The sequence below is a fragment of the Sander lucioperca genome, chromosome 8 (assembly GCF_008315115.2).
Source record: "Sander lucioperca isolate FBNREF2018 chromosome 8, SLUC_FBN_1.2, whole genome shotgun sequence".
NCBI classification, from domain to species: Eukaryota; Metazoa; Chordata; class Actinopteri; order Perciformes; family Percidae; genus Sander; species Sander lucioperca.
In genome coordinates this window covers 2969595-2996615 of record NC_050180.1, presented here as the reverse complement: position 1 = coordinate 2996615, position 27021 = coordinate 2969595, and the positions used below count along the sequence as shown (strand labels likewise).

Genomic DNA, 27021 nt, shown 5'->3' with positions numbered 1-27021 from the left:
TATTTTTTGTACACTAGATTAATTGTTCCTGTTCAGGGAGAATCAGGAGGTGGAGTTGTCAGCGCTGAAGGTTTTCCGGCACTAGATATGTATCTGTTTTCATTCTTTGGTTTACAGCAGAAGTGGATGGATGGCTGTGCTTAGTTGGGACATGATTTGGTCTGGGGAGTGTCATCTTTTTCAATAAGAGTTGCAGTAACTGAGGGTGATTTATTGGCATTAAAGTAAGTAACCACTGAAAACAATTATTCATGCTTTGCTTTGAGATATGATCCAGGCTCTTAAAATAGCACCTAAGACTTACTCACCCTATTCAAAATTTGCATATTTTTTTTGAATTTTCAATTAGTTTGTATTTTATGTTAGTTTTAGTCAGTTTTCAGAGTGTGTTTGTTAGTTTTAGTTTAGTTTCAGTTTTTTTATATATTTTGTCAGAGCCAGGTATAATGTCTCAGAAGTATGTAGCTACATACAAAATACCTGGTTGGAGAACTGTGTAGGAATGGCCTTGATGTTTGATGTTTCCTCTTCGAATAGTCTATATTCACAACGTTCCACTACTGGGATTGATCCAGTGCCGCAGGAAATTCTGATTTCTGAGGACTATGGTTAACTGCTCCTCAGATCTCTACAGGGTAAATCCAGACAGCTAGCTAGACTATCTGTCCAATCTGAGTTTTCTCTCGCTTGACTATTTTGCAGCGACACCGTGGGTCTGTGCGGAGCTTAGCGCCGCCCAAGATAATTGTGATTGTTTAAAGAAATGCCAATAAACCAGAGCACGTTTTTCTCCCATCCAGGAATGCTTCCTCCGCAACGCTTCGAGCTACTTTAGTGTCCAATGGGAAGCAATTTCGGCACAGCGCCATCTCCTGGAATGTCAAGTCTGTTTAATTTCTGTAAGAACCTAAACTGAAATGATTATTTTATGTTATTATTATTATTTTTTTTTTAACATGGCAATTTAGTTCTGTGAAGTCTTAGTGTTTTAGTGTTTCTTCAAGTTTTTTTTTTTTTAGTTGTTTTTTTGTAGTTTATATTTAGTTTCAAAATAATTGTCACTGCTTATTTTCGTTAGTTTACTATAATAACCCTGCATACTATGTGTTTAAAAATATGAAGTTATACTGGTAATCAGACACAGTAAAACTGCTGGAGACTAGCTCAGGTTTCATGAGGAAGAGAGAAATATGATTCCAGAGAAGACTCCATTCATGGTTTCATAAATATCACTAAAGCGTCTATCTGTGTTTTACAGTACCGCCATGTCTCCTACCAGCCTTGTGATTTTACTTCTGTGTGGTAAGATATTTACTTTGGTATTTACTCACGTGTTCTTTGTCTGCACCATACAGGGAAGTGGTTAAACCAGTTTCAGTCATAGCGACAAACCAGTGTCAGAAATGATTGGTGACTCAGATCAGGTCTTTTTTATCATTTCTGGGACATGGTCCTGATTTTTTTCTCCCAGACAGACGAAAAGAGTTCAGGGCAGCAGAGACTGGTTGTCATCAACTTGTCCTTTAGGGCGTTTTCACACCTACTTCATTTGGTTCGGACTTTCGGACTTTTCAGTTTGGTCCGAACGAAAATTGCAGGTGCGAAAGGTGCCTCGGACACGGTCCGGATCAAAAGACAAAATTTTGGTCCGATCAAAAGAGGTGGTTTCGGTCCGGTTCGTTTATAGTGTGAAAGAATTTTTTAGATGGTTCGGACTTTCGGAACCAAATACAAGAAGCTCTGACAAGCGAGCAGCAGTCAGTAGGAGATATCAGCAGTCAGTAGGGGAGAGCAGCAGTCAGCAGGAGAGAGCAGCAGTCAGTAGGGGAGAGCAGCAGTCAGTAGGAGAGAGCAGCGGTCAGTAGGAGAGATCAGCAGTCAGTAGGAGAGAGCAGCAGTCAGTAGGAGAGAGCAGCAGTCAGTAGGAGAGAGCAGCAGTCAGTAGGAGAGAGCAGCAGTCAGTAGGAAAGAGCAGCAGTCAGTAGGGGAGAGCAGCAGTCAGTAGGAGAGAGCAGCAGTCAGTAGGAGAGAGCAGCCGTCAGTAGAGGAGAGCAGCAGTCAGTAGGAGAGAGCAGCAGTCAGTAGAGGAGAGCAGCAGTCAGTAGGAGAGAGCAGCAGTCAGTAGAGGAGAGCACCAGTCAGTAGGAGAGAGCAGCAGTCAGTAGGAGATATCAGCAGTCAGTAGGGGAGAGCAGCAGTCAGTAGGAGAGAGCAGCAGTCAGTAGGAGAGATCAGCAGTCGGTAGGAGAGAGCAGCAGTCAGTAGGGGAGAGCAGCAGTCAGTAGGAGAGATCAGCAGAGCAGCAGTCAGTAGGAGAGAGCAGCAGTCAGTAGGGGAGAGCAGCAGTCAGTAGGAGAGAGCAGCAGTCAGTTGAAAAAACTCCGACACAGAGAGAGGATACGAGAGAAGCCCGTCTACACAGAGACACAGCTCACGTATGTGATGACGGCAGGATGTAGTTTTGTCACGTTTAGATCTTTATTGCGCTTGCATAACTGCAGTGTGAAACCAAAACTTACCGGATCAAATGTATACAATGTAACAAAAACAGGAACTTGGTCAGGACCTTGGGCTGGACTTTCAGGTGTGAAAACGCCCTTAGTCAATTTATTGTTCAATGTTTTTTTTCCCACATCAAGCCAACTTGTTCAGTCAGTAAACAGCTGTTCCCAGATATCTGATAGGGGTGAGGTTTGATGATTGACACAGCAGGCAAAGTATGGCCTGTACTGTTAAACAAACAAGTTGGAAAAAACTTTAGAAGTGTGCTGGAATTATTTTTAGATTAGATTAGATTCAACTTTATTGTCATTGTGCAGAGTACAACTACAAAGACGACGAAAATGCAGTTTGCAAAAAAAGCAGAAAACTGCAATGTGGTATACAAATATAGACATGGAGCATAGGCAGGACAAGAAATATATTGCAGTGTTATAAGAGCAGAATAAATATGGCTGTGTAATATGAACAATGTATGAACAACATGTACAGATATGTGCAATCTAGTAGCAGTGACATTATACTAGTAGTAAGAATAATATAGTGTATATAGTGCAGTGTATTAGCAGAATATATAATAAGAAAAAAATAAGAATGGGGGGGACTTAAACGAGAGACCTGAGACGCCTCCCGGGGGGGAGTGGGGTGAACAGGCTGTGGTTGGGGTGAGAACAGTCTTTGATGATGCTGCGCGCCTTACGCAAGCATCGCTTGCCCTTTGTGAAAAAACATTGCCTTTCCTATAGTAAAAAACTGTTTTGGCATGCACCTTTGTTTTATACAACTAATTTGCAATCTAAAAAACGTGTCTGCTTTGTGACCAAGAGGTGACTGTGGAAGGGGTAACTGCTCTTTTAACTGAATATGCAAATGGGTTGTTTACAGCTGATCCCAGGTGAATGGGACTAAATAAAGGTTACAGCAGGGCTATAACAACTATACTGTTAAGGTGGACCCATTTTAAAAAAACTCAGTGCCCGGGGGCTAGACATTTCTCTGAGCTCTAGTCAATAAAATAAATCATATTCCTGACATCAAAATACTGAGTGAAGTTTAGAACAATGAAGAACAAAGACATCATCCTTAAAGTCTGATGACGTAATTGCATAATAATTAGCCATGTGGAGTTACCGCTGGTAGAGAGAATTAAATAATCCATACATGAATGGTAATACGCAGTTCATCCATTTTTCTGCAAGAGACTGCACATCGGTGAGAAAAATGCTGTGTACTAATAGCAGATAAGGTGTTAGCTTTAGCCATCCACATTCCCTTGTCTTTGTTTTGTCTCTCAACCCGCCCGTTCTGCGATTAGCTTTGCCAGTTTGATAGCCCCCATCAGTGTTGTAGTACTCATTTTAACTCTGTCTCAGACAAATAGGACTCAGGATTTTTTTTTATCACTAAACTGCCTGTGCATTCTCTGATTGAATTGCTATCACTTGCACTATTTCATGTCTTTGTCATTATTTAACTAATTACTAATTTTCTGTTTTATACAACTTTAATTAGCATTGTTGCAAGGACCCTGAGACCCAAGATATTCAGTGGCAACGACTGCTTCTGTAATTGTTATTGCATCTCACAAAAAATAACGTAAAAACTTGAAACTAATTCCTGAAATTAGCAACCCTATGTACTGAATCAAGAATTAATTTTGGTTTTTAATTAATAGGGCTGTGCGGATTCCGAAAACTGAATTTGAATGGAAAATCAATTTTGAATTGAATCCTGACCCCAAGAATCAGATTCAGATTGTTACATTCCAAAATATTCACAGCCCTATGCATCTCGCACACTGGGCATAGGTGTGATTAAAGTGCTACAGCGCTGCAGACCTGGAAACAGAAAACACACAGACACAGCTGGGGCCGTCGTAGTATCTTATAGCAGGTTTTCTGCTGCGAGATTGTCAGTATTTTAATGTGAGTCAGAATTGGGACCTACCATTTCTCCTTCTGCTGACTAATATGTTCTCTCTTCTAGCACCCATCATGGGCCAGATACCTCTGCATGCCACTGTTGGAGGCTCCGTCCTGATTCCATGTTCCCTACCAGTTAATTCATCTGAGAGTCTCAAATGGTTTTACTGGCAGGAGGAACAGTCTCACAACTTTTTATTCTTCTGGGACGCTGGTGGGAAAACACAAACAATACCTGAGAAATACAGGGACAGGTGTGAAGCCTTCAATACTGAGTTTAGTTCTGGAAACATTTCCATTAGACTTAACGATGTTGTAGTTGGAGATGACAAGTTAACATTCTACGCCATTGTTGGTTGGAATGAAGGTGAACCATGCTGTAAATCCACATTGCAGGTTTCAGGTTAGCAAAGTAGCTTCTTTCTTCCAAACCAAAATATTGTATAAAAGTGTATAAATGTCTCTAGTCTGTAAACGTTGTTAATTCTGTCACACTCACAGCTCCATACCAAGATCTAGTCCTGACAGTTAACGAGACAGCAAAGCGTGCAACCTGCAGTGCACGTGGAGGTTACCCTGAACCTAGAGTGTCATGGACGGGTCAAAACAAATCCGGCTCTGCACAGCTGCAGGGTGCTCTGACGGAACTGTTGCAGGATCCAACAGAGGAAACCTTCTCTGTCCATAGCTCTGTCAGCGTGAAGGATTTACAGTCTGTAACCTGCCTTATCTACAACACTCACTCCACCCGGACCATTGGGAAAACTGCAAAGATCGATGTGCCTGGTGAGTTCAGCAGCTCCAAGCATCTTTGAGGGAGCTGTAGCGTTACTCAGAGTTAATTAATTAAGTGTTTAGTATAATTAATTAAAACAATACAGTTTGAGTTAACACAAATAACTAATAATAAACTGTAACAAAACTTAGGTTGCTTTCACACCTACCTCGTTTGGTCCGTTTAAAACGAACCCTGGAGCGTTTGGTTGGATAGTCCGGTTGGTTTGGGCAGATGTGAAAGCTCATCCGAACTCTGGTGCGGATCAAACAAACAAACTCTGGTCCGCTTGAAAACGGGGGGCTGGCTTAGGCCAGACTGTGCTCCTGCTGAGTTCTTCTTTAGGCTAAGACTTAACCGCTATCTATCTGCCCCTGTAAATGTGTGGTAAAGTAATACCATACCTAATTCCTCTCTCTATTAGATAAGTTGCAGGTCAAAATAAGACTATTTAATTACTAGGGGTGTAACGATACACGTATTCATATTGAACCGTTCGGTACGAGGCTTTCAGTTAGGTGCGTGCGCATTACAAACCGAACGATTCGTTGGACTAATCCTATTTCAATATTTAAAAAAGAGCTTAAATTGTGTGAAATATAATGTTCTCAGTGCCGCTGCACTCAACAAGGCAGCCCAAATGACGAAACAGGCAACATGCTGTCTGCCCTTCCCACTCCTAAAGAAAAACACACTACTCCAGTCAGGCATGCTACGCTGAACTAGCTCGTTGCAATATGGTTGACAAGGATTTAAAGTATGTCTGAATTTAATAACCTGATGGCGAGATGAATAAAAGTTGTAGTATGTATGTATTTATGTATGTATGTATGTATGTATTTATGTATGTATGTATGTATGTATGTATGTATACGTATGTATGTATATATGTATACGTATATATGTATGTATGTATGTATGTATGTATGTATGTATGTATGTATGTATGTATACGTATGTATGTATGTATGTATGTATACGTATGTATGTATCTATGTATGCTCATATATAGCCTAGTCTACATTTAGGCAACATCTACATACTTGTTTAATTTATTACAGCAAAGGAATGCAGAAAGTTAAGTTGGTCAGAATCAAGCATATATAATAAATATCAGGAAATAATTTTGTTTAGGCTATGCCTTGGTGCCTCTCTCTCTCTCTCTCCTAAAATATCTTCCAGTATCCATTTGTTAAATAAATTGAAGGATATACTGGTACAATAGCATTAACAGTGACACTATGATATTTAGGGACTGATACTATATAGATAGCAGGCTATATTAATGGTAAAGAATAGAGAGCTTCGGATACCTTACTAGGCGAGCTATTTCTTGTATTTCACTCGTTTACACTAGCTAGACTATTGTTTTCTATAGCCAACTAAAATATTCCTTTATCTTTACCTCAAGTAAATGTAGCTGAAGTGAAGCAAGTAAAAGTCATTAACAACAACTTACAATTTGACTCTGTATCACTCACTGTGTGTGCGGTAGCAAGTCCAGACCAAAGATTTGTGACGAGACAAGATAAATCCTGCAGCTACTTGCAACACAGCGGTCTGCAGCGTTCTGAAAGCTGCCAGTTTAAACCAATGAGAAGAGACTTGATACAAAGAGACATGATAGCCATTGACTCTTTGAACTTCTGTCTAACTTTCAACTTTCCGGCTTTTTTGTAGCTGGATATATTATTTGTTGTTTCTAATTATGAATTTGGATAACGTTAACGATAGTGAGATACTTGCTACAGTTGCATTTCGAGTGATAAATCGGCGAAAACAACATTTTATTTCTCTGATTTAATGCTTTGTTGTAATGCTGCCTGGCGCTCTCTCTCTTCTGTCACTCTCTACCTTGCTCGTCCACATACCGTTACCGTGCAAGCGGCCGCAGCGTCTCTCTAAAACACGCCATTTCCACCAGTTGACAGTTCATGAAATAAAAATAGAACAGGCTGCAGTGCACGACGACACCAACAGATGAATGGTGAAGGAAGATTGATTCCACGCAGTGAGTGATACAGAGTGCACTGTAAAAAAAAAAAAAAAAAATCTAATTATTATGTTTCTTATTATTATTTGGGGGGCTTAGGAGCATTTTGGGGTAGCTTCAGCCCCCGTAAAATAGGCCTAATGACGTCCCTGAATGTTGCAACTTAACCCCAAGTCCACCAAACTTTAGGTGTGAAAGCACACTTACTTCCAATGAATTATAGCCAGTCTTAGTTGTTTCAGAGAGCTAAAAGAATTGTAGTATGCATTGCATCCGGTCCTAAACGTCGATCTATTAACAATCTGACAGTAAAACAATAACTGTGAAATATAAAGTCTACTTGTGCTACATTGGGGGGTTAAAGAAGCCAACAGGATGTCGCACAATTGGGCCTTTTAAGTGACCCTTCCCACTGCCGCACAACCCTGCAACGAATTGATTTTTGTTGGTCCTAAAGTGCTCCTGAGTGGCAGCCCTACACGAAAAGCAAGTGGTACATTCATGTTTAAATGCATAATTAGTGTTCGTGCAGCATGTAAAATAATGTGTTACTCTGTTATTTCTCCTAATTCACAGGTGAGAGCCAGCAGAGGCAACATCATTCGGTTATTGTAATAGTTGTCGCTGCACTCGTTACCCTGTGTGCCCTGTGTGCCCTGTGTGCCCTGTGCACAAAATGTGAGTGATTTATTGCTATAATTGTTATTTAAATATATCATCAATCGGATATATAATAATAATAATTATTATTATTATATATAATAATATTTAATTATATATTATAATAATAATATTTAATTATAACACTGTGTGTGTGTGTTTTAATTTTCAACTGTAGTCCTAGGTAGCTAGCATGCATGTCCTCATGGTGGGAGGAAAACGGAGCCAACTTGTTGTGAGGCAGAAGTGCTAGCAACTGTGTAGACACTGCCATTTTGTTTTTTCATCATGACTGAAAAATTTCCCTTTAATTCCAGATCTAAATTCTAACCAGAATCGACAGCAGGCTGCTGATGATGCTTCTGATGATGCTGATGCAGATGATGATGCTGTTGCTGATGATGTTGATGCTGATGCTGATGCAGATGATGATGCTGTTGCTGATGATGCTGATGCTCATGCTGATGCTCATGCTGATATGATGCTGATGCATAACAGGAAACCAAAACTGTTAGGTGAAAGAGATGAAAAAGCAGATGAAACACCTCAGAATGTGACAGACAAATAAGATTCAGCAATCAGAACTGGAACAGCACAGGCAACTATTTTAAGAAATGGTTAATTGCATCAGTCAGTTCTGTAAGCACAAACGCCAAACAGCTTCTGAGTAGGGGTTTGTAGCACAACTTTACCTACTTCCGCAGGGTTCTATTTTAGATCCAATTTTTTTCTTCTATTTGCAGTATATGCTTCCACTCGGCAAAGTATCCAGCGACTGAATGTTTGATTTCATTGCTATGCTGATGACACACAGATATACCTACCACTCAGAGCCAGCAACAGGAGAAGCCTGGCTGCTGTCTCAGACTGCCTCGAAGATGTAAACTGCTGGATGGCCAACACTTTCTCCCAACTAAACAACTCCAAATCCAAAATAAGTTCAATCCACCCAACACCATCACCAGTCAGCCTTGGTTCACTATCTGGTAACATTAAGCCCACCGCCTGAAACTTAGCTGTCATTTTTTACTTTACATTCATCCCACGTATCAATAAAATTGTTCATTAATGTTTTCTCCATATCAGACCCATCTCCAAAATTGTCGCAGCCTGATATTGAGTCACTTTCCCGCCTCCAACTGGTCCAGAGCTCAGCAGCCAGGCTTTCTCCTGGTTTTAACAGACAATGTCACATCACTCTAACATCACTGGCTGCCTTTCCATTTTACTGATGACTTTTAAAGCTCGTCAGAAATGCATACAAGCCTGTTCGCAACCTCAGTTCCTCAGACGGGGCCCTTCTAACCATTCCAAAGTCGAGGCTCAAAACCAGAGGTAATCGTGCCTTCTTCTTCAGGGCGCCTCTGGTTTTGGAACAAGCTGCCCAAGGAGATAAGACTTGCTGAATCAGTGACTTATTTTAAATAATTTTTTTTAAAACACATTTATGTAGACTTTCTTTTATATGATGTTGTTCTTTTATCTTCTTTTTACAGTATGACCTGTTAATTTCATTTTATGTACATTCATTTGTTGTTTTTCTGTTCTTTAACAGTGCCCCATTTTATTTTTTCCCTGTTACAAAGATGTGTGTTTGATTTTTATGTGATTTGGTTTCTTTTGTCAAAGCCCATTAAAACATTTGTTGTTAAAGGTGCTATTCAAAATGAGGGGATTTGATGTTCTTTGTCATATATGATAATAAATTGAATATCTTTAGATATCAATTTAGACATTAGAGATCTTTAGATCTTTGTTAGTTGCACAAAACACGACATCTAAAGATGTCACATTGGGCAGTGGGAATTATTTAATTTCTTTTTGTCTATGAGTTAAACAAATAGATTAAACAAATAAGATATGTGTTAATTGGTGAGCTTTAGAGATGCTAATCGTCATATTTTTTTAACAATCCATCATTAAGATAAGATAATCCTTTATTAGTCCCATAGTTGAACATTTGCACTATTGCAGCAAAAGGAATAGTTCAATAAAACAAATCAGTAAAAAGTGCAAGATATAATAATAATTAGGTAACCAGTAAAAAATCCTATCAAATCGATTTTGTCCAAAGTTAAACATCCACAAGCGTGTGATGAACTGATACCAAAGCTCCGAAGCTTCACTCATGTCTAGAGCTTGACATTGTGTCAGAGCTTGTGTCAAATGAAGAATAGCACCAGACTGATGAATCTTCAGATCTCTCTCCTGCTTCAGAAAGCAGCTAAAGCAGCTCGACAGTTTTCCAAGTTTTGCAGCTAATCTTTGTGATAGGCACGGGCGGACTGGCCATCTGGCATACTGGGCACTTTCCCGGTGGGCCGACGTGCTTTTTGGGCCGACTTTTTTTGTCCGGGCCATAAAAGTGGTAGGCCTAGAGCGGCGGCCCATTGTTTTTTCAGTTGACACTGGGCTGGCCCAAAACACTTCAGTCAAAAATATTAGTCAAACGGTTTTCTGTCCCTACACAAACACCCCCTACTTTCACAATGAAATGGACTAGTCCGTAACGGTGCGCAGCGTTTCCATAAAGATAAACACACAGTGACAGGAGAACTGCATGCAGTTTCAGTGTGCATCTGCCAGGCTAGATTAGTGATAGAGATCATGGAGAAGAAACGCAAAGGAGGTGCAGAGAAGCTCCGTGAGAAAAAGAAACAGGCCGACGCTGCCAAATTGACAGACATGTTTTCGGCAGTAGCAGGACCTTCATCAGCTCCCGTGGCTGATGATAGTGGTGGTGGTGTCGGTGTCGGCGGCAGTGGAATGAACAGTGAGGAGGAGACTCAGGAGGAGAGGGACAGAGATGAGGGAGTGAGGGTAGAACCATAGACTGTATATATGGACCAACAGATCCCGTTGCTCTGGACGGAGACCAGTGAAGTCTATTAGAAGCTCTTTTCCGGTGAGCGTCGAGCGTTACTGCGCAGCCAACTGAGAGAGACGTAAACAAATAAAGAAACAATGAAAGAAAATATGATCTGTCACCACTAGATGGTGATGAAACTCAATAATTACTAACATACTGACACACTGCTGGGCATCATGATTGATCCTATTATCAAGATGTAGCAAATACAAATAAATACAATTTTATACATAGGCCTACTGTATGTGCATTTCCATCAAGAGAGACTTCATTTAAGAGTGAAATAAGTTTAATTAACATGGATATGCATAACAGGTTGATATGGTCTTTGGAGTCTGTGGCGATTAGACTCCATCGCAATGTTAAATTCATAAAGGTTATAGAGCCCTGGATATGGATATAGGAATATCCCTGAATGAGTCTAGACACTGGTGGTGGTAAAAGAAAGGATGAAGGAAGAGAAGATCTGGAAGAATGTGATGTGGAGCGGGGTTTCTGATGGAGGAATGCTGCATGCTGGTAATGATGTGAAGTGGAGGTTAATGGTTTTGAAGTGCAAAAGTTTGAATGCAACAACGCAATAGCTCACAGAGATTGTGGCAAAATGTGGTTGGTTTAACTGAAAGAGTGCACACCCAGAGTCAGCTGATTAGTTTGGGGGAGAGAGAGAATGTGAAGCGTAGAAGTGTTTATGAATGAACTTATGCTAAGCTTCATTTTAGGGAACATATCCTCAGATGACTTCCAGATGTCGTAGTGTGATCTGCACCATCCTCTGTAAGCACACAGTACGTGATGAGTGTCATTACTTAAAAATAGAATGGCCACTTGAAGTCCCAGTCCCAATTTTGTGCACACTTGTGTCTTGCAGTTCGTTGTCCACGCCCCATATCCTGTTCAGAAGTCAAAAACGTCACTTTATCATCATCAGAACGTGCGACAGCTACACCAGATGGAATATCTATATGGCTACACTTCGTTGTTAGAGTTCTTTAAATATAAATGATTAGTCAGCATGCATGCAACAATTGGCCAGAATTTCTAAACTATCTGTCAAAAGAGGATATTACAGTCTCACTTTGCGTTTTCGATGAGTTAAGCATATTCTTTTCTATCTATTTCTACAGTCAAATTGTTTTCCTTTACGTTGTGTAGCGAGTGAGCTTATTCTCTCAAGAATGTTCATTATATCAGTGGCATGCTTTCTCCTGTTGGGTAAGTTTGATGCATTTTCATTTTAATGTGACATTTTACTGCACTGTTTTCCATGTCACTGTGTGTGTGTGTGTGTGTGTGTGTGTGTGTGTGTGTGTGTGTGTGTGTGTGTGTGTGTGTGTGTGTGTGTGTGTGTGTGTGTGTGTGTGTGTGTGTGCGCGTGACAGAAATACACTGGAATGTATTATTATCTATGGCATTTGTGTAATATTTATGTTATTTATGTGGAACTAAAACTATTTAATCTTAATTAACAATCAAACATGGAGAGTATGATAGTGTGTAATGACACAGCAGCGTGTAAGGCTAGAAACAGGACATTTTTGAGAATCCGTGTATTTTCTGATTTTCAGTGTCTGATGCAACAGATGTTCTTCATGTCAACACTACCGTTGGTGAATTTACAGTACTCCCATGTATCCTGATGCTCCCCGCTACCACTGGCTTAAAGCAGCTACGCTTTTACTGGCAAGACGACAGAGCGTACGTTTTGTACTCTTTTAATGAAGGGAAGGAGATGCCTGAGCATGTAAATGAACTCTATCGAGACAGGATCACAGCCTTCCCACAGGACATGACAGGAGGAAATATTTCAGTCAAACTTCAATACCCAACACTAGAAGATAACCACAGGGTTTTTCACGCTTTTGCAGCAGTTTTTGCTAGCAGAGGGATAAAGAGATACATTTTTGAACATAGAGAAATCTGCCAAATGACCTTACACGTTGCAGGTAAGGATGGAGATTTAATTTTTTCTTTACAGCAATAGTCTGATAGAAGAGCAAGAAAGCAAATTAGCATATTTCCCAAAAAGCATTGTCAGAAAAGTAATACCAGAAATTAAGTTTTTGTCAGTGACTGCACTCTTTTCCTCATAGTTCCCTACGAGAATATCAGCCTGACTGTAAATGAAGAAACAATGACTGCAGTCTGCACTATACAAAGAGGATTCCCCAAGCCTTTGGTAGAGTGGAGACTTCAGAGCCATTCTGACAACACCCAACACCTTTTAGACCCGCAGGATGTGAACAGCACAGCAGTGCAGGACCCTCAAGATCATCTCTACAGTCTCACAAGCACTATAGTTATCCCTGGAGGTCCATATCAATCTGTGGCCTGCCTTGTCCACAACCCTACCCTAAATGTGACTCTGATCGCCACCCACATATTAAACAAAGGTACGTTAATATAAGTAAAGATGGTTGTGCAGTATCTCAAACATTTTCTGCAAAATGGATCCTTGTATATCATGGTGCGAGTTGCACAGCTGTGTATCATCACTTTTGTTTTATTAACTCATTCGTTATGCCAGTGGATAAACATATAACAGTTACAAAAACTGGCTGAAAGAAATTGAGAATCTAAACACCATTTTACTATCTGGTGCTGGAAAAATAGCAAATAGACAATGAACCAGAAGAACAGAAAAGCCAATCATTAACTCAGCCAGTTGTGATATTTTTATCACCACCTTTTCAGCAAAAAACTATTTTGTCTTCAAAGTTGTCCTCTTAGTGGGCGCCCGGGTATCTCACCTGCGCCCATATATAGAGGGTTACTCCTCAACACAGAGGCCGCGGGTTCGACTCCGCCCTGCGGCCCTTTGCCGCATGTCATCCCCCTCTCTCTCCCCTTTCATGTCTTCAGCTGTCCTATAAAAATAAAGGCCTAAAATGCCCAAAAAATAATCTTAAAAAGTTGTTCTCTCAGCACAAGCAGGACCCAGCGGCCCTCTGTTTTACTACCATCTTACTGCTAGAGCATCTGACCTGTCTATGACATACTGAAATGTACAACTGTACAAGTAACCCAGATCTCTGGACATAGAAAGACTGAAAGAGCAGGTAGTTTACATCAAGAGGAGGTTCAAATAATTTCAGTCCCAAAATCACAATCCGGTTGTCTTTGTAATTTAATTTTAAACTAAACATCTCAGGAAATTGAATTTGTCTTCTTTTAATCAAAAAGTAAATTTCATCAGCAGCAGAATCAGAAGTTTTGATATAATATATAAAACCTAAAGCAAAACTAGAGACCACTTTGATCACAACAGCCGTGACACCAGATCAGGCCAGGGCCAAGTGTGTGTGGGGGGGATATACTTCCAGCGCCCTTGTTCGAAGCTTTTAAACTCGTCCTTCATATCGATCTCAACTACACCTGTAAAGTTTCGTGACTGCATCTTCTAGTGTTGTGACGCTATCGTGGTGACAAAATCTGACCAGACAGACAGACATTTTATGATAAACATGATAAAATCTATTTCAACTGGAATGTGACTATAACTTTCATATTGCCATATGGGATGAGCATTTTATAAAAGCAAAAGCTCACTTCAATCCATGATATGTTGTGATCATATCACAGCTTAGGACTGTTGTTGGGCAAGTCAAGTCAAAATGTCTGCTCTGTATCGACATGTTTCATTTCCGGGATTGTTCAGGTGCCGCCGGAAATTCTGCCGGATGTCCCTCATTTTCGGCCGGATGTCCATCACCTTCCTCTGTCTTTGTGTTGGTGTTCTAACCTCTGGTGGATTTGTGAGGATCTTTGAATAAACTGCTCCTCAGATCTCTGCAGGGTAAATCCAGACAGCTAGCTAGACTATCTGTCCAATCTGAGTTTTCTGTTGCACGACTAAAACTACTTTTGAACGTACACATGTTCCACCAAAACAAGTTCCTTCCAGAGGCTATTTAGCAGAGGCACCGTGGCTCCGTCCGACGCTTAGCACCACCCAAGACGATTGTGATTGGTTTAAAAAAATACCAGAGCAGGTTTTTCTCCCATTCCGGTATGCTGTGTGGACTAGCCAGACCTTCCTCCGCAGCGCTGTAGAGGAAGGTCTGGCAACTAACTAATAATACAACCACACCATAATCGGTAAACACTGATTGATTCTTATTCAAATTAATCCTTTTACTGAGAAAACAGATTGCTCAACAGAGAAAGTCTGGCTAAATACAAACACTTCTCATTATTCACCACACCACTTGTTTCCAACATGATTCATGCTTAAGTCACAAAACAAGCCGAGAATTAGAAAGTTTACATATTTGTACAGTATAAAAGCTAAAGACACCCAGTGGATAGTTCCTTTCTATGTCTGTCTGCCTACAGGTGAAGCAGAGAGGAGCCGCCCCAGCTTAGCTGGAGCTCTGATGGTGGCTGCTGCTGCTGTTCTCATTTACTAAATGTGAGTTGTTTTCATTTATCAACAATTTTAGGGCATCATTTTTTAGATATCCAGCTGGTGAGAAGAAACATGTCACTAATAAGATTTTCTGTCTGATCAAAACATTCTTCGCAACTATACACGACCACCTAACGCTAACTCAGCAATACAGCACCGTAAAGAAAAGACCTTCACGACAGCAGGTGTGGTAAAAACACTACCACTTTAGTCCAAAGGCATCAACACAAACTGAAAGTTACATATAGCCACTTTAAGTAGAATTAAAATCGTAATGCCAAGACAATACTTGGAATTTCTACTGCTGTTGAACATCTTGCCATTTCTAATTCCAGGTGCTGGACTCCTAGGCCAACCACACAGCCTTCTTCTCCACCTGACTGCAAATATTTAAAAACCACACCACGTCTGGAATGAAGTTTTGGTTGTTTTTTTTTTTTAATTAAAAAGTACATTAAAGAAATCTACATTAAAGAAAAGACTATACAAAGTCCAACTTACTCATTGTTTCTTTAGCCCAACATCACTATTTGGTTGGGTTGGGTTTAGGAAACGTGACACGCGGGACATGATCCCCGGTTTCCTGGGTGAAAGTCCTGTGTTGTTTGACCCATCCACCCCCCCAACCAACCTCCCAATGAGGATTTTTGGCCTTTCATACATCTTCAAACCCTCTTCCTGGTGCGTTTTACAAACACGCTGAAGGGCGCTTTTTGCGTCGCTTCTGACGCTGACAGCCACTGCCCAAACACCCGTATTTTACGAGTTCGGAGTGAGAACGGGTTGGAACAGGGCCAGTCTGGACTGTTTCGCAGTGGGTTGCATCAACGATAATAAAGTCTTAGACCATCCTTTTTCTATACCACGTCGGCGCCTGGAGCCTGTTCAGCTGGGCAAGATGCGGGCAGGTCCTGCGCGAGCACGCACGCACACGCGTGTAAATAATGAAATGAATGGTGGCTGCATTCCATTTAGCTGCTTTGTATTCAGGGTCAGGGTATTGCCCTTGCCGGCTCACAATCTCCTACGTACGAGATACATTTTTAGGCTTGATTCGGCTGTTTTGAGAGTCACCAACAGGATTTTATTTCATAGTCTTTTTTTTTTTTGTGTTCACCTCGACTCTCAGGTCTCTGCTTCATTATGTACTCTGGCAACTTGTTTACATTCAAAGTACATGTCTTAATCATTGAAACATTTATACATGTACCTCAAAAAGGGTTGTTTACTCCAGCTTTATTATGAATTGTGATGTTAAAGAAATTAGTAGTTGTACTTGAGTATTCTGCACTCAACCCATTCAGCCTCTTCTTCCTTTTCTTATGTAACAGTTATTTTGTATGTATATTTGTTTTCTATATTTATTGTTTATTTCATATTAAAGGACAATAGCGGCGCAAAACGAACCTAGGGGTTAATAACAGATGTGTACTCACTTGATCGTTCTCTGGGACATGATTTCATGCTAATCAAATGTGTTTGTAGCTTGAAACAAGCTAGCGCGGACCGCTGATTAGCTTACAACGCTAGCACAGGGAAATTAAAAACAAATCGCTATTTATACCACTAAAAAGGCTCACAATATCACTACACTTCAATGGTAGCATAATGAGGGTCCCTACATGTAAACCGAAGCATTGAGAACTTTGTAAGTGTACAGACAGTTTATTAAAAAGATAGATTATAAAGACAGTCGCGTTCTCGTATACAGGCGGCCGCCATCTTGGGAGCTACTGTCTTCCTAAACATCTTTTCAATAAACTGTCTGTACACTACAGAGTGGGTACACATCTGTTATTAACCCCTAGGTTTATTTTGTGCCAGAATTGTCCTTTAATGTTTACTATGATGTTTGTTTATGTGTGCACCATTTACCAAGGCAAATTCCAAGCAAGTGTACTTATTGTGGCCATAACATCTTTTCTGTTTCTGATTCTGAGTAGAAACACTGCTATCATTAAACATTATTGACTAGAGTTGGAAAAACAGTAAATGTAGTACATGTACTCAAGAACGGTACGTTTGCGAGGTACTACAATTATGAGGTACTTGTACTTGAGTATTTCCATATTATGCTATTTTTTTACTTCTGCTCCATTACACCTCAGAGGGAAATATTGTACTTTTTACTCCACTACATTTGTTGACAGCTTTAGTTACTTTGTAGATTCAAATTATTTACACAAAATATAAATCTATTAATAAATGATGATGTATTTTTATAGGTTAAACTAATCTGTCTCTCTCTCCACTCTGTCTTTAAGAAAGTGTTTTTTGTAGTAAAAAGAATGAGCCACATTGTAACGTAAAGTAATGTTGTGCAACGTAAGGTTGGTAAAAAAATAAAACTCCACCTACAGTCATGATAAAGAGAAATGTGCTTTGTATATATATATATATATATATATATATATATATATATATATATATATATATATATATATATATATATATATTAGGCTGTCAATCGATTAAAAAAAATTAACTAATTAATTGCACAATTTGCTGTAATTAATCGCGATTAATCGCTTTTTTTTAAATTAAGACTGAAGCTTGTAATAATGGATATTTAAATGCTAAATCACTTAACTTTTCAAATATGAAGAAAAAAAACAAAACAAGGAAAGATTCTGCTAAGTTCAGAATGTTTAATATCTTTCAGAACAACAGCAGCAACAATTTGTCTTAGTCCTGCTTTAGTACAGACTAATCTGGCAGAACATGCAACCATCTTCCAGGAACCCCAACCAGCAATTTCAAACACAGAATATACTTCACTCCCCACACACTGCATGTTACGAGCACTGTCAGTGCCAAGTGTGGTTAACTTTTCCTTGATTTTCCATTCTTTTACGACATCCAGAAAATGATCAGCACACGCTAAAGCATAGTGTCACTCTTCTGTTTTACTTACAGTTAGTGCGAATGATTGCAGATTCCATTCATTATCAATGAAGTGCGCTGTGACGCCTAAGTAGTTGTCATTGTTCACAAAAGTCCAATGGTCACCTGTAAGAGCGACGTTCTTTGCTTGCTCAAGCATGTTGATCTTCCGTGCCCTCTCGCTGTCATACAAAGTGTGTATTCTTGACACGATGGTTCCTCTCGATGGGAGATTATAAGAGGTGTCTCCCGATGCAATATAGCTTCTCACTTACAGGCTTCATTATTTGGCCGCGAGTACCACACTCCTGTAATGTAGCTAGATTGCCGAAGCACTTTAGATTTAGTTAGGGTAGGTGCTTTGAGGTGATATTTCAAAGACGAATTACTTCTGTGTTATTTAATTCGGCCTTGCAAACTGCGCAGATTACTTTTGTTTTCTCCAAAGATCCGTCAGGTAAGTTTTTAAAGTGAAATTGTCCACCCATAACTCCCTCCCTATCCATCTTGATCCAGGATGGCTAACGATTTAGCACCACACGTCGTCTACGGTTTGGTGGGTGGCACCATGTACGTCATAGGTCAGGTCATAGGTCAGCCGCCAAATGAAGTAAACAAACACAGCTGCGTTAATTTCGTTAATTAACGCAAAAATTAACGCTTTAATTTTGACAGCCATAATATATATATATATATATATATACTCACCTAAAGGATTATTAGGAACATCTGTTAAATTTCTTGTTAATGCAATTATTTAATCAACCAATCACATAGCAGCTGCCTCAATGCATTTAGGGGTGTGGTCCTGGTCGAGACAATTTCCTGAACTCCAAACTGAATGTCAGAATGGGAAAGAAATGTGATTTAAGCAACTTTGAGCGTGGCATAGTTGTTGGTGCCAGATGGGCTGGTCTGAGTATTTCACAATCTACTCAGTTACTGGGATTTTTACGCACAACCATTTCTAGGGTTTAGGAGGAATTGTCTGAAAAAGGAAAAACTTCCAGTATAAGGCAGTCCTGTGGGCGAAAATGCCTTGTTGAAGCTAGAGGTCAGAGGAGAATTATGGAGCTAAAAGAGTCTCAATAAAGATAAATACACACACTACATTCACATATGCGCACACAGGATTCATACATGCACACACATGATTCATAAATACACACACAGGATACACAAATGCGCACAAAATTCACAAATACACACAAAATTTAAAAAGCACAGACAATTCACAAATGCATACAAAATTCATAAATGCACACAAAATTCATAAATGCAAACAACATTTACAAATGCACACAAGATTCAGAAATGCACAGGACAAGATTCAGAAATGTTTTTCTGATGCACACACAAATATATAAGTTATCCTCCTGAGACCCAGCCCAATGACTTATGTCCACTGTAGTGGACATTTGAGTTTCATCCCTCTCCTTGGAATCTTTTGTGCAAGTGTCTTAATTCCTGCTGTACTGTACAGAGGACATCCTGGGCTTTTCAGTGATATGTTATTTGATTGGCTGGGAGGCCGGGAACCGCCTCTATCTTTCAATCCAAAATGGACGGCATAGGAACAAGCACATTTTATGGAAAGATAAGAGGTGAGTCAAATATTGTTTGTCTATGGTTTTGTTACTATGACAATCATATATTTTCTTGTTCATTAAGGTGTTAGGAATCATATATTTAGTTCTGATAGCAACTACATTGTGTATCTTTTGAAAAATTTGCCATTTTATGAATGTCAATTATAGTGGACATCAGGACTATCTTCATGTAAACAATGACTCCACATTGTCGTAGGAAACAGAACTGCAGCAGAAAGAATTCTTTACCAAATAGTCGAGGGAGATTCAGATTTGGAGTTGTCAGATGATGAGAGAGATGAGGATGAGTTTCAACCAGTGATAGAAGACGGTGATGAGGAAGAGGAAGACGATGCAGAAGGCTCAGTTGAAGGGACAGATGCAGACACAGACACAGATACAGACAGGGATGAGCAGGAAACTCGTCGCCCATTGTGGGCCAGGAGTAACATGTATGTTTGATGCAGTTCCACAATTTTAAATTCAGCTGCATTGAGTATTTAAACTGTTATTATTTATCATTTATTATTCTTTTTTCCTTCATATCAGATTTGCACCTGTGTTACCTGGGCTTCTTGTGTGTCAAGATGACCCTACAACACGGGCAGACTGGAGTCCAATTGAATACTTTTCACAGTACATTGACAACAAGGTCTTTGAAGATTTGGCAACATACACAAATCAAAAAGAGCTGCAAAGCAGAGGAGTGTGTATGAACACTACGCCACAAGAAATAAAAATCTTCTTTGGCATTTCAGTCCACATGGCCTGCCTTGGCTATCCCAGAATTAAAATGTTTTGGGCCAAAAAAACTAAAGTGCCAGTCATAAGTAGCAAAATGACTAGGGATAGATTCTTCAGAATAAGAAACTCCCTCAAGATTGTCAATGACCTGGCTGTAACAGAGGAAACAAAGAAGGCAGATATTCTTTGGAAAGTCAGGCCAATACTCGATCGTGTGAGACAAGGTTGTCTCAGCCTTGCAAAGCCAGAAAGGGTCTGCATTGATGAGCAAATCATCCCATTCACAGGCCGTTGTCCAGTCAGGCAATATGTTCCCGGCAAGCCAAACCCTACTGGCCTAAAGGTCTTTGCCCTCGCATCCCCAAATGGTCTGATGCTTGATTTTGAAGTCTACCAAGGGAAGAATACCTTTACAGTCCAAAGGTTAGGAGTTGGAGCTGCAGCAGTTCTACGCATGGTTGAATCTGTTCCAACAGGAAGCCACATATTTTTCGACAGGTACTTCACAACCATAGATCTGTTGGACGCATTGCTTGCAAAGGGCCTTCCTGCAACTGGAACTATAATGAAGAACCGTGTCCCAAAGCTGTGCCAGCTGCCAGTAGACAAACAGTTGAAAAAAGAGGGGAGAGGAACATCAGTGTCAGTGGTCAGAAAGAGTCCTGAGCTGGCCATCACAAAATGGTTCGACAACAAACCAGTGCTCATGGCATCCACTGTACATGGGAAAGACCCGGAAGACATCTGTACCAGATGGTCCAAGAAAGAAAAGCACCTGGTCCAGGTTAAAAGACCAGCAGTAATTAAGCAGTATAATGACAACATGGGTGGCGTGGATCTTTGTGATCGCATGCTTAGCTTCTATCGTATGTCAAGCAGGACCAAGAAATGGACATCACGTGTGATCAGTCGCTTCATTGATGTTGCCATCACAAACTCCTGGATACAATACAAGTCTGACAGCAAAGCTCTGCACAGACCATCCAAGAACACACATCAGTACCTGGACTTCAAATTAGTCCTAGCTGAAGAGCTGTTGGAGAGTCTGGAACTGGATAACAGCTGTGAAGAGAGTGAGGATGAGTATGAGCCACCATCTAAAATGAGGATCCCACAACCAGAGCCATCTGTGCGCAGACTAGGAGCCACGCACATGCCTGAGATGATGGATACCAAGCATGCAGAAAGATGCAGAAATAAGGGCTGCAAGAGCAAGACATACATGAGATGTACCAAATGCAAGATGTTCCTCTGCATTACCAAAAAGAGAAATTGCTTCCAGGACTATCACCACTAACAAAGAACATACTAACAACAAAATGAAGAGTGAAGGAAAAAACTAGATTGGATTCAGTTCGACAGAAGGAAAAAATCCCCAAAAAATCAGTTTTGCATTAGTTCTATGTTCATTGTTCAAATAACGCTAAAAGGATTCAAGGGGACCAATAAAAGGATACGGACATAACAAAGTGTTAAGCATTAATAGTAAAGATATCCTTGCAAAAGGAAAAGATTCAAGAATGATAAATGTGTCTATTTTATAATTAAAATGTCTGTATTCTTGGATAATAATCAATTTACAGCCCAAAATGTATGTATTATTAGTTAAAAAAAACTCTATAATCTGGTAAAGTTTGTATCTACCAAATGTGTCTGTTTTCGTACTCAAATGAACCTGTTGTCCACTACAGTGGACATGCTGTAAAATAAAAATAAAAAATTAAAATTAAAATGTGTAAATTGTAGAATGTTTTTTTTAACCCTAAACAGGTATGGCATCACAAAAAATATGATTAGGAAAAAACTTATTTTCCTTGGTTCTCAGGAGGATCTTGATTTACAAACTGCTTGCGGTCTGTGAACTTCACTGCATTTGTGTGTGAATTTTGAGACTCCCCTGACTTGGCTCGACACACAAATGCCTTTTTTTAAACAGGGAATGTTCTGCAACCAATCAGATATCTCCCTTGTTTTAGCCAATCACAAGAACGCACCCCACATGGGGGATTGTTTATTTATAAGCCAATCACATGAACACGTTCGAACACGTTGAAATCGGACACCATAGTTAGCTTTATAAGACATTGGGGTAGATGTTCTATAAGTGGCATGACGAAATTCAAACTGTAAATATACAAAAATTATGCCGAAAGTGTAGCAACGATCTTTCCCATAGGATTAAATGGGACACATAGCTAGCCTAGCTAGTAGCTCCTCCTAAGGAGACCCCTAATGTTCACAAAAATGCAATAAATTGAAATTGAACACCATAGTTAGCTTTATAAGACCTTAAGCTATTTTATAAGTGATGTGACGAAATTCAAACTGTAAATATACGAAAGTTATGCCGGCAGCTGGCAGCCAGCCAGCTCTGGAGCTCCATGGAGCCCCGAGCCTCTTTCGTCCAATAACCGAGAAACGGTGACTTTCACTGGGTATGGAGTTTGCCGCTTTCTCGTCAGGCTGTGTGGAGCTCCTAAAGTTGAGCAAAACATTACGTGAATAACTACGAGAATGGATGACTCCACCCACATTCATATAGCGCTGTGTGAACGCGTTCATGTGATTGGCTTATAAGTAAAAAATCCCCCACGTGGGGTGCGTTCTTGTGATTGGCTAAAACAAGGGAGATATCTGATTGGTTGTAGATCATTCCCTGTTTAAAAAAAGGCGGTGAAGTTCACAGACCACAAGCAGTTTGTAAATCAAGATATATTTGTGTGTGCGTCAGAAATACATTTCTGAATCTTGTCCTGTGCATTTCTGAATCTTGTGTGCATTTGTAAATGTTGTTTGCATTTCTGAATTGTGTGTGCATTTATGAATTTTGTGTGCATTTATGAATCTTGTGTGCATTTGTGAAGCTTCTGTGCTTTTTAAATTTTGTGTGTGTATTTGTGAATTTTGTGCGCATTTGTGTATCCTGTGTGTGTATTTATGAATCATGTGTGTGCATGTATGAATCCTGTGTGTGCATATGTGAATGTAGTGTGTGCATTTATCTTTATTGAGACTCTTTTAGCTCCATAGAGAATGGGCCGAGTGATTCAAGCTGATAGACGATCAACTTTGACTCAAATAACCACTCGTTACAACCGAGGTATGCAGTAAAGCATTTGTGAAGCCACAACACACACAACCTTGAGGTGGATGGGCTACACCAGCAGAAGACCCCACCGGATCCACTAAAAATAGGAAAATGAGACTACAATTTGCACAAGCTCAGCAAAATTAGACAGTTGAAGACTGGAAAAATGTTGCCTGGTCTGATATATATATATATATATATATATATATATATATATATATATATATATATATATATATATTTCCATAAAATCATCTCTCAATGCAAATCAAACCAGCTATTAGGCTAACTGACATAAAATCATGCCAATCTCTTGGTATGGTGAAGGGTATGTGATGATGTGGGGCTATTTTAATTGTCCCATTAAAAGATATAATGAAATATTTACTAAAATGTGAGGGGTGTACTCACTTTTGTGAGATACTGTATATATCCATGGCTATTCTTAAACCATTCAGGGCTGGAGCCTGGGATGCCACTGCATCCTACTCTGTGTTTCCCTGACTGTATGAAGTGTATTTTAAGATTTTGACATTTCCTGATAGTACTGCTTGAAATGAACTAACTGAACTGAGAAAATATGTATTTTTTAGATGCAATTAATCATTATGGTCATTAATGATGTGCAATGTTTGTGTGTATGTGTGGGTATGTGCACGTGTGTGTGTGTGTGTGTGTGTGTGTGTGTGTGTGAGGGATAGAGGACACCTGAGTAAGTGACCAAACTGTATAGTGGAACTAAAAACCTTGGAGGATTTTGTCATGGGGAGAGGGTATGAGCCGATGGACAGCACCTTTGAAGAGATGGCTCTTGATCTTTTCTGTTTTTTTCTTTAAGGTAAAGAGGGCTGGAGACATTGAGCTGTTAGACAAACTGGCTCAGGAGGGAAAATGCCATTTGAATTAGCCACACAAACAGAGAGAGGATTTTCTGCATGGTCAGTAAAAGAAAGAAAGCTGATATAGCGTAAATATGTGACACTGCTGGGGTCACACTGGACGGACAGGGCTCAGTCAATTATTAAAGACCGGACCTGGTCAGTCAGTAACATTTTCACTCCTCTAGACAGCTGTGCACAATAAAAAAACATATAAGAGATGTCACAACTATAACTTTGGGTGCCATCTTTGTTGTAGTTTTAACATCTTAGTAACCTGTCACTGCCCTTTTTTACTTTCAGACCAGTGTTTTCACTTATTGTGTAATATCTGATTCATGAGGTGGTCTGTACTTCCTACACTGTTTCCCTATTAAGTAATCCTTATTAAGCAGACAGCTGCCTACACCTATTATATGAGTCTGTATCACAATGAGAGGCTGCAACATATCATTCTGCTCTGTTTTTCTCTGTCAATTCAATTTAGTTTTATTTATAGTGTCAAATCACAACAGGAGTTATCTCAGACCCAACAGTTTCCCAAGAGCATGCATTTGTTGTGACAGTGGTGAGGAAAAACTTCTTTTTTACAGGCAGAAACCTCGGACGGACCCAGGCTCTAGGTGGGCGACCATCTGCTGCTGCCGGTTGGGACACAGAGACACTGAGACACTTGTACAGATATACACAAAGTGTCAGTTCAGTCACTAGTGGGAAAACAGAAACAACTGACATGTAATATGAAAAACAATAACCACAAGTAGCAGCCAGCGGGTACGATTCAGAGCCAGTATGGTTCAAACCAACCTGCAACCTGTGGCTCCGGAGCTGCATGCAGCTTCTCAGCCCCTCTCCAGTGGCTCCCTGTTAGCCTAGAAATCTACGCCACCCTAGCGGCAGCAAATGTAATTTGCAGCCAGGGTCAGTCTAGCAACTCTCTGTTGGCTTGCGAGCTGGAAAAACCAAATTCTGGTCAGGCCAATCACGTCGTGTATAGAATCGGTGGGCGGGCTTAACATAAGGACGGCAGGGTTGCGACGGTTCCGCGTGAATTCCCTGCTACTTGAAAACAAAGAAGATGGCTGCTGCTGCTGCTGGCTAACAGCGGTCTTTGGAATCGGCTTTGGCGGCGACTCTGGAAGACTTGGAGTTAAGCACTGAAGTCATTCTTAAAAAAGGAAGATGTGTTCAGAGTTTTGCCGATCGGATACGGCAAAAGTTTAATCTATCAACTAGCGTTGCTCTGGTTGGCTATGAGTGGAGGGAATTTGAAAGACAAGCGTTTATCCCGCCCCTTGGATTGAGCCCTGCCAATGGTGAGTTCCCAGACCCAACATCTTGATATGGGTCTGGTTTGTCAGACTAGCTCCCTGTGGCTTTGACAAAAAGTTATATGGAAATGATTAAGAGTTATTTATTTTTTTTACATTTTAAATCTCAATTTCAATTATTAATGTAGGCCTAACGTGATTCTTAGATTGTCCATTTAGGCTACATAACATTTCAGTCAACTAAAAGGTCATAGCCTACGTTCATCTACATCTTCTAAATATTGCCAAACCTAGATATAACCTAGATAGTAAGGCGTGGGAAGCCGTTCACGATGAATACATATAAGAATTGTTCATTAAAATATCAAAGCATATATTAACTTAAACTTAGACTTAAAAAACAAAGTTGGGTTTGTTCAGAAAATTAAAGAAATGTCCCTCTCCACAAATACCGTCAAAGACACGGCCATACAATTGACAACAAACATCACCATATTAATGAATGCTCATTTAGACCTATTAGTACTGTTCGTATGCTAATTTAGTCTGTGTTACCATCATTATAAATATTTTTTGCAGCTCCAGACAGATTTTTTTTTGCAACCAAAGATGGCTGTTTTGATAGTAAAGGTTGCTGACCCCTGGTTTAAGTGATGACGCTCCTCTGCACCGGCCTAACACCTTTTCAACCTGTTGGCCCACAGATGTTAAAAGGCACTTAGAGCTCATGGGGGCAAAATCCTGGGATGCACTACATTGTCGCCCCTCCTCCCTTTCTACACTGGACCGTTGGAGCCCCTTTGTCCCTGGTTCCCATGTCTCTGCTGGGATTAATCCCTGAACCACAGGTGTGATAATCCCAAACAGAATGGCGCTGCTGAACACAGGGACTGACAGTGCTCAGGCCCCAGTCTGCTTTGATCAGAGGGCCAACAGCTGTGTTCCTGTCCGTCCACAAACTGTGTGACGGAGGGACGAAACAAAGCACACTTGTTCTACTGAGGCTGAGGATATTGTTTGGTAGACAGACTGTAATGTAGTGTGAAGTGTTAGAGGTGTTTGAAAACCCCCTTGACCACAGACAGTTCCCTGTTTCTATGACATGTGCGTCACCAAACCACATTGACTTTCAACTTCAACTTTGCTGGTGCTTTAGTGTTCCTTTGACGACATTGATTTGTATGTGTGTTGATATAAAAACTCCCAGTAAAGAAGAAGAAGAAAGAGAAGAAGAAAAGCCTAGTTCTTTGACCTCTTGAAACACAAATATCTTAATGCCTTCAACACCAACAAACACTAATAATGGTTTTATCTTCAGATAAATGATGTTTTGCGTAACACATTCTTGCCACTTGACATGACTATAGTCAACCTTTACATCGGGGCAAAGCAGTTAACAAGGCCAGCCTTGACTGTCAATCCAGCAAAGCAAATTAAATGTA

The 27021-nt window shown here is 40.1% G+C and overlaps 2 protein-coding genes across 3 annotated transcripts; both read left to right on the top strand.

Annotated features, from left to right (window-relative positions):
• The first annotated feature begins 806 nt into the window (after positions 1–806).
• LOC116043156 (T-lymphocyte activation antigen CD80-like) lies at positions 807–8417 on the top strand. Its single transcript, XM_031289642.2, has 6 exons — positions 807–899; positions 1259–1302; positions 4486–4824; positions 4923–5207; positions 7766–7867; positions 8167–8417. Exons 2-6 carry the CDS (start codon positions 1266–1268, stop codon positions 8415–8417), a joined length of 1014 nt encoding a protein of 337 aa, XP_031145502.1. The 5' UTR covers positions 807–899; positions 1259–1265.
• Positions 8418–11664: 3247 nt separating this feature from the next.
• On the top strand, positions 11665–26784 carry LOC116043192 (T-lymphocyte activation antigen CD80-like). 2 transcript variants are annotated; one of them, XM_031289706.2, is made up of 5 exons: positions 11665–11933; positions 12287–12664; positions 12812–13111; positions 15054–15129; positions 26284–26784. In XM_031289706.2, exons 1-4 carry the CDS (start codon positions 11897–11899, stop codon positions 15125–15127), a joined length of 789 nt encoding a protein of 262 aa, XP_031145566.1. In that variant the 5' UTR covers positions 11665–11896; the 3' UTR covers positions 15128–15129; positions 26284–26784. The 2 variants fall into 2 exon arrangements, with proteins under 2 accessions (XP_031145566.1, XP_031145565.1); XM_031289705.2 differs by lacking the exon at positions 26284–26784 and adding an exon at positions 15462–15565.
• Positions 26785–27021: the final 237 nt, after the last annotated feature.

What these genes read in the sequence shown, in the direction of transcription:
- LOC116043156 (XM_031289642.2), top strand. Translation starts at nt 1,266, where the DNA reads ATGTCTCCTACCAGCCTTGTGATTTTACTTCTGTGTG. An exon ending in TGTGATTTTACTTCTGTGTG is followed by an intron (nt 1,303 to 4,485) that starts GTAAGATATTTA and finishes TCTCTCTTCTAG; the next exon opens with CACCCATCATGGGCCAGATA. An exon ending in ATCCACATTGCAGGTTTCAG is followed by an intron (nt 4,825 to 4,922) that starts GTTAGCAAAGTA and finishes TCACACTCACAG; the next exon opens with CTCCATACCAAGATCTAGTC.
- LOC116043192 (XM_031289706.2), top strand. Translation starts at nt 11,897, where the DNA reads ATGTTCATTATATCAGTGGCATGCTTTCTCCTGTTGG. An exon ending in AATGACCTTACACGTTGCAG is followed by an intron (nt 12,665 to 12,811) that starts GTAAGGATGGAG and finishes TTTTCCTCATAG; the next exon opens with TTCCCTACGAGAATATCAGC. An exon ending in CACCCACATATTAAACAAAG is followed by an intron (nt 13,112 to 15,053) that starts GTACGTTAATAT and finishes GTCTGCCTACAG; the next exon opens with GTGAAGCAGAGAGGAGCCGC.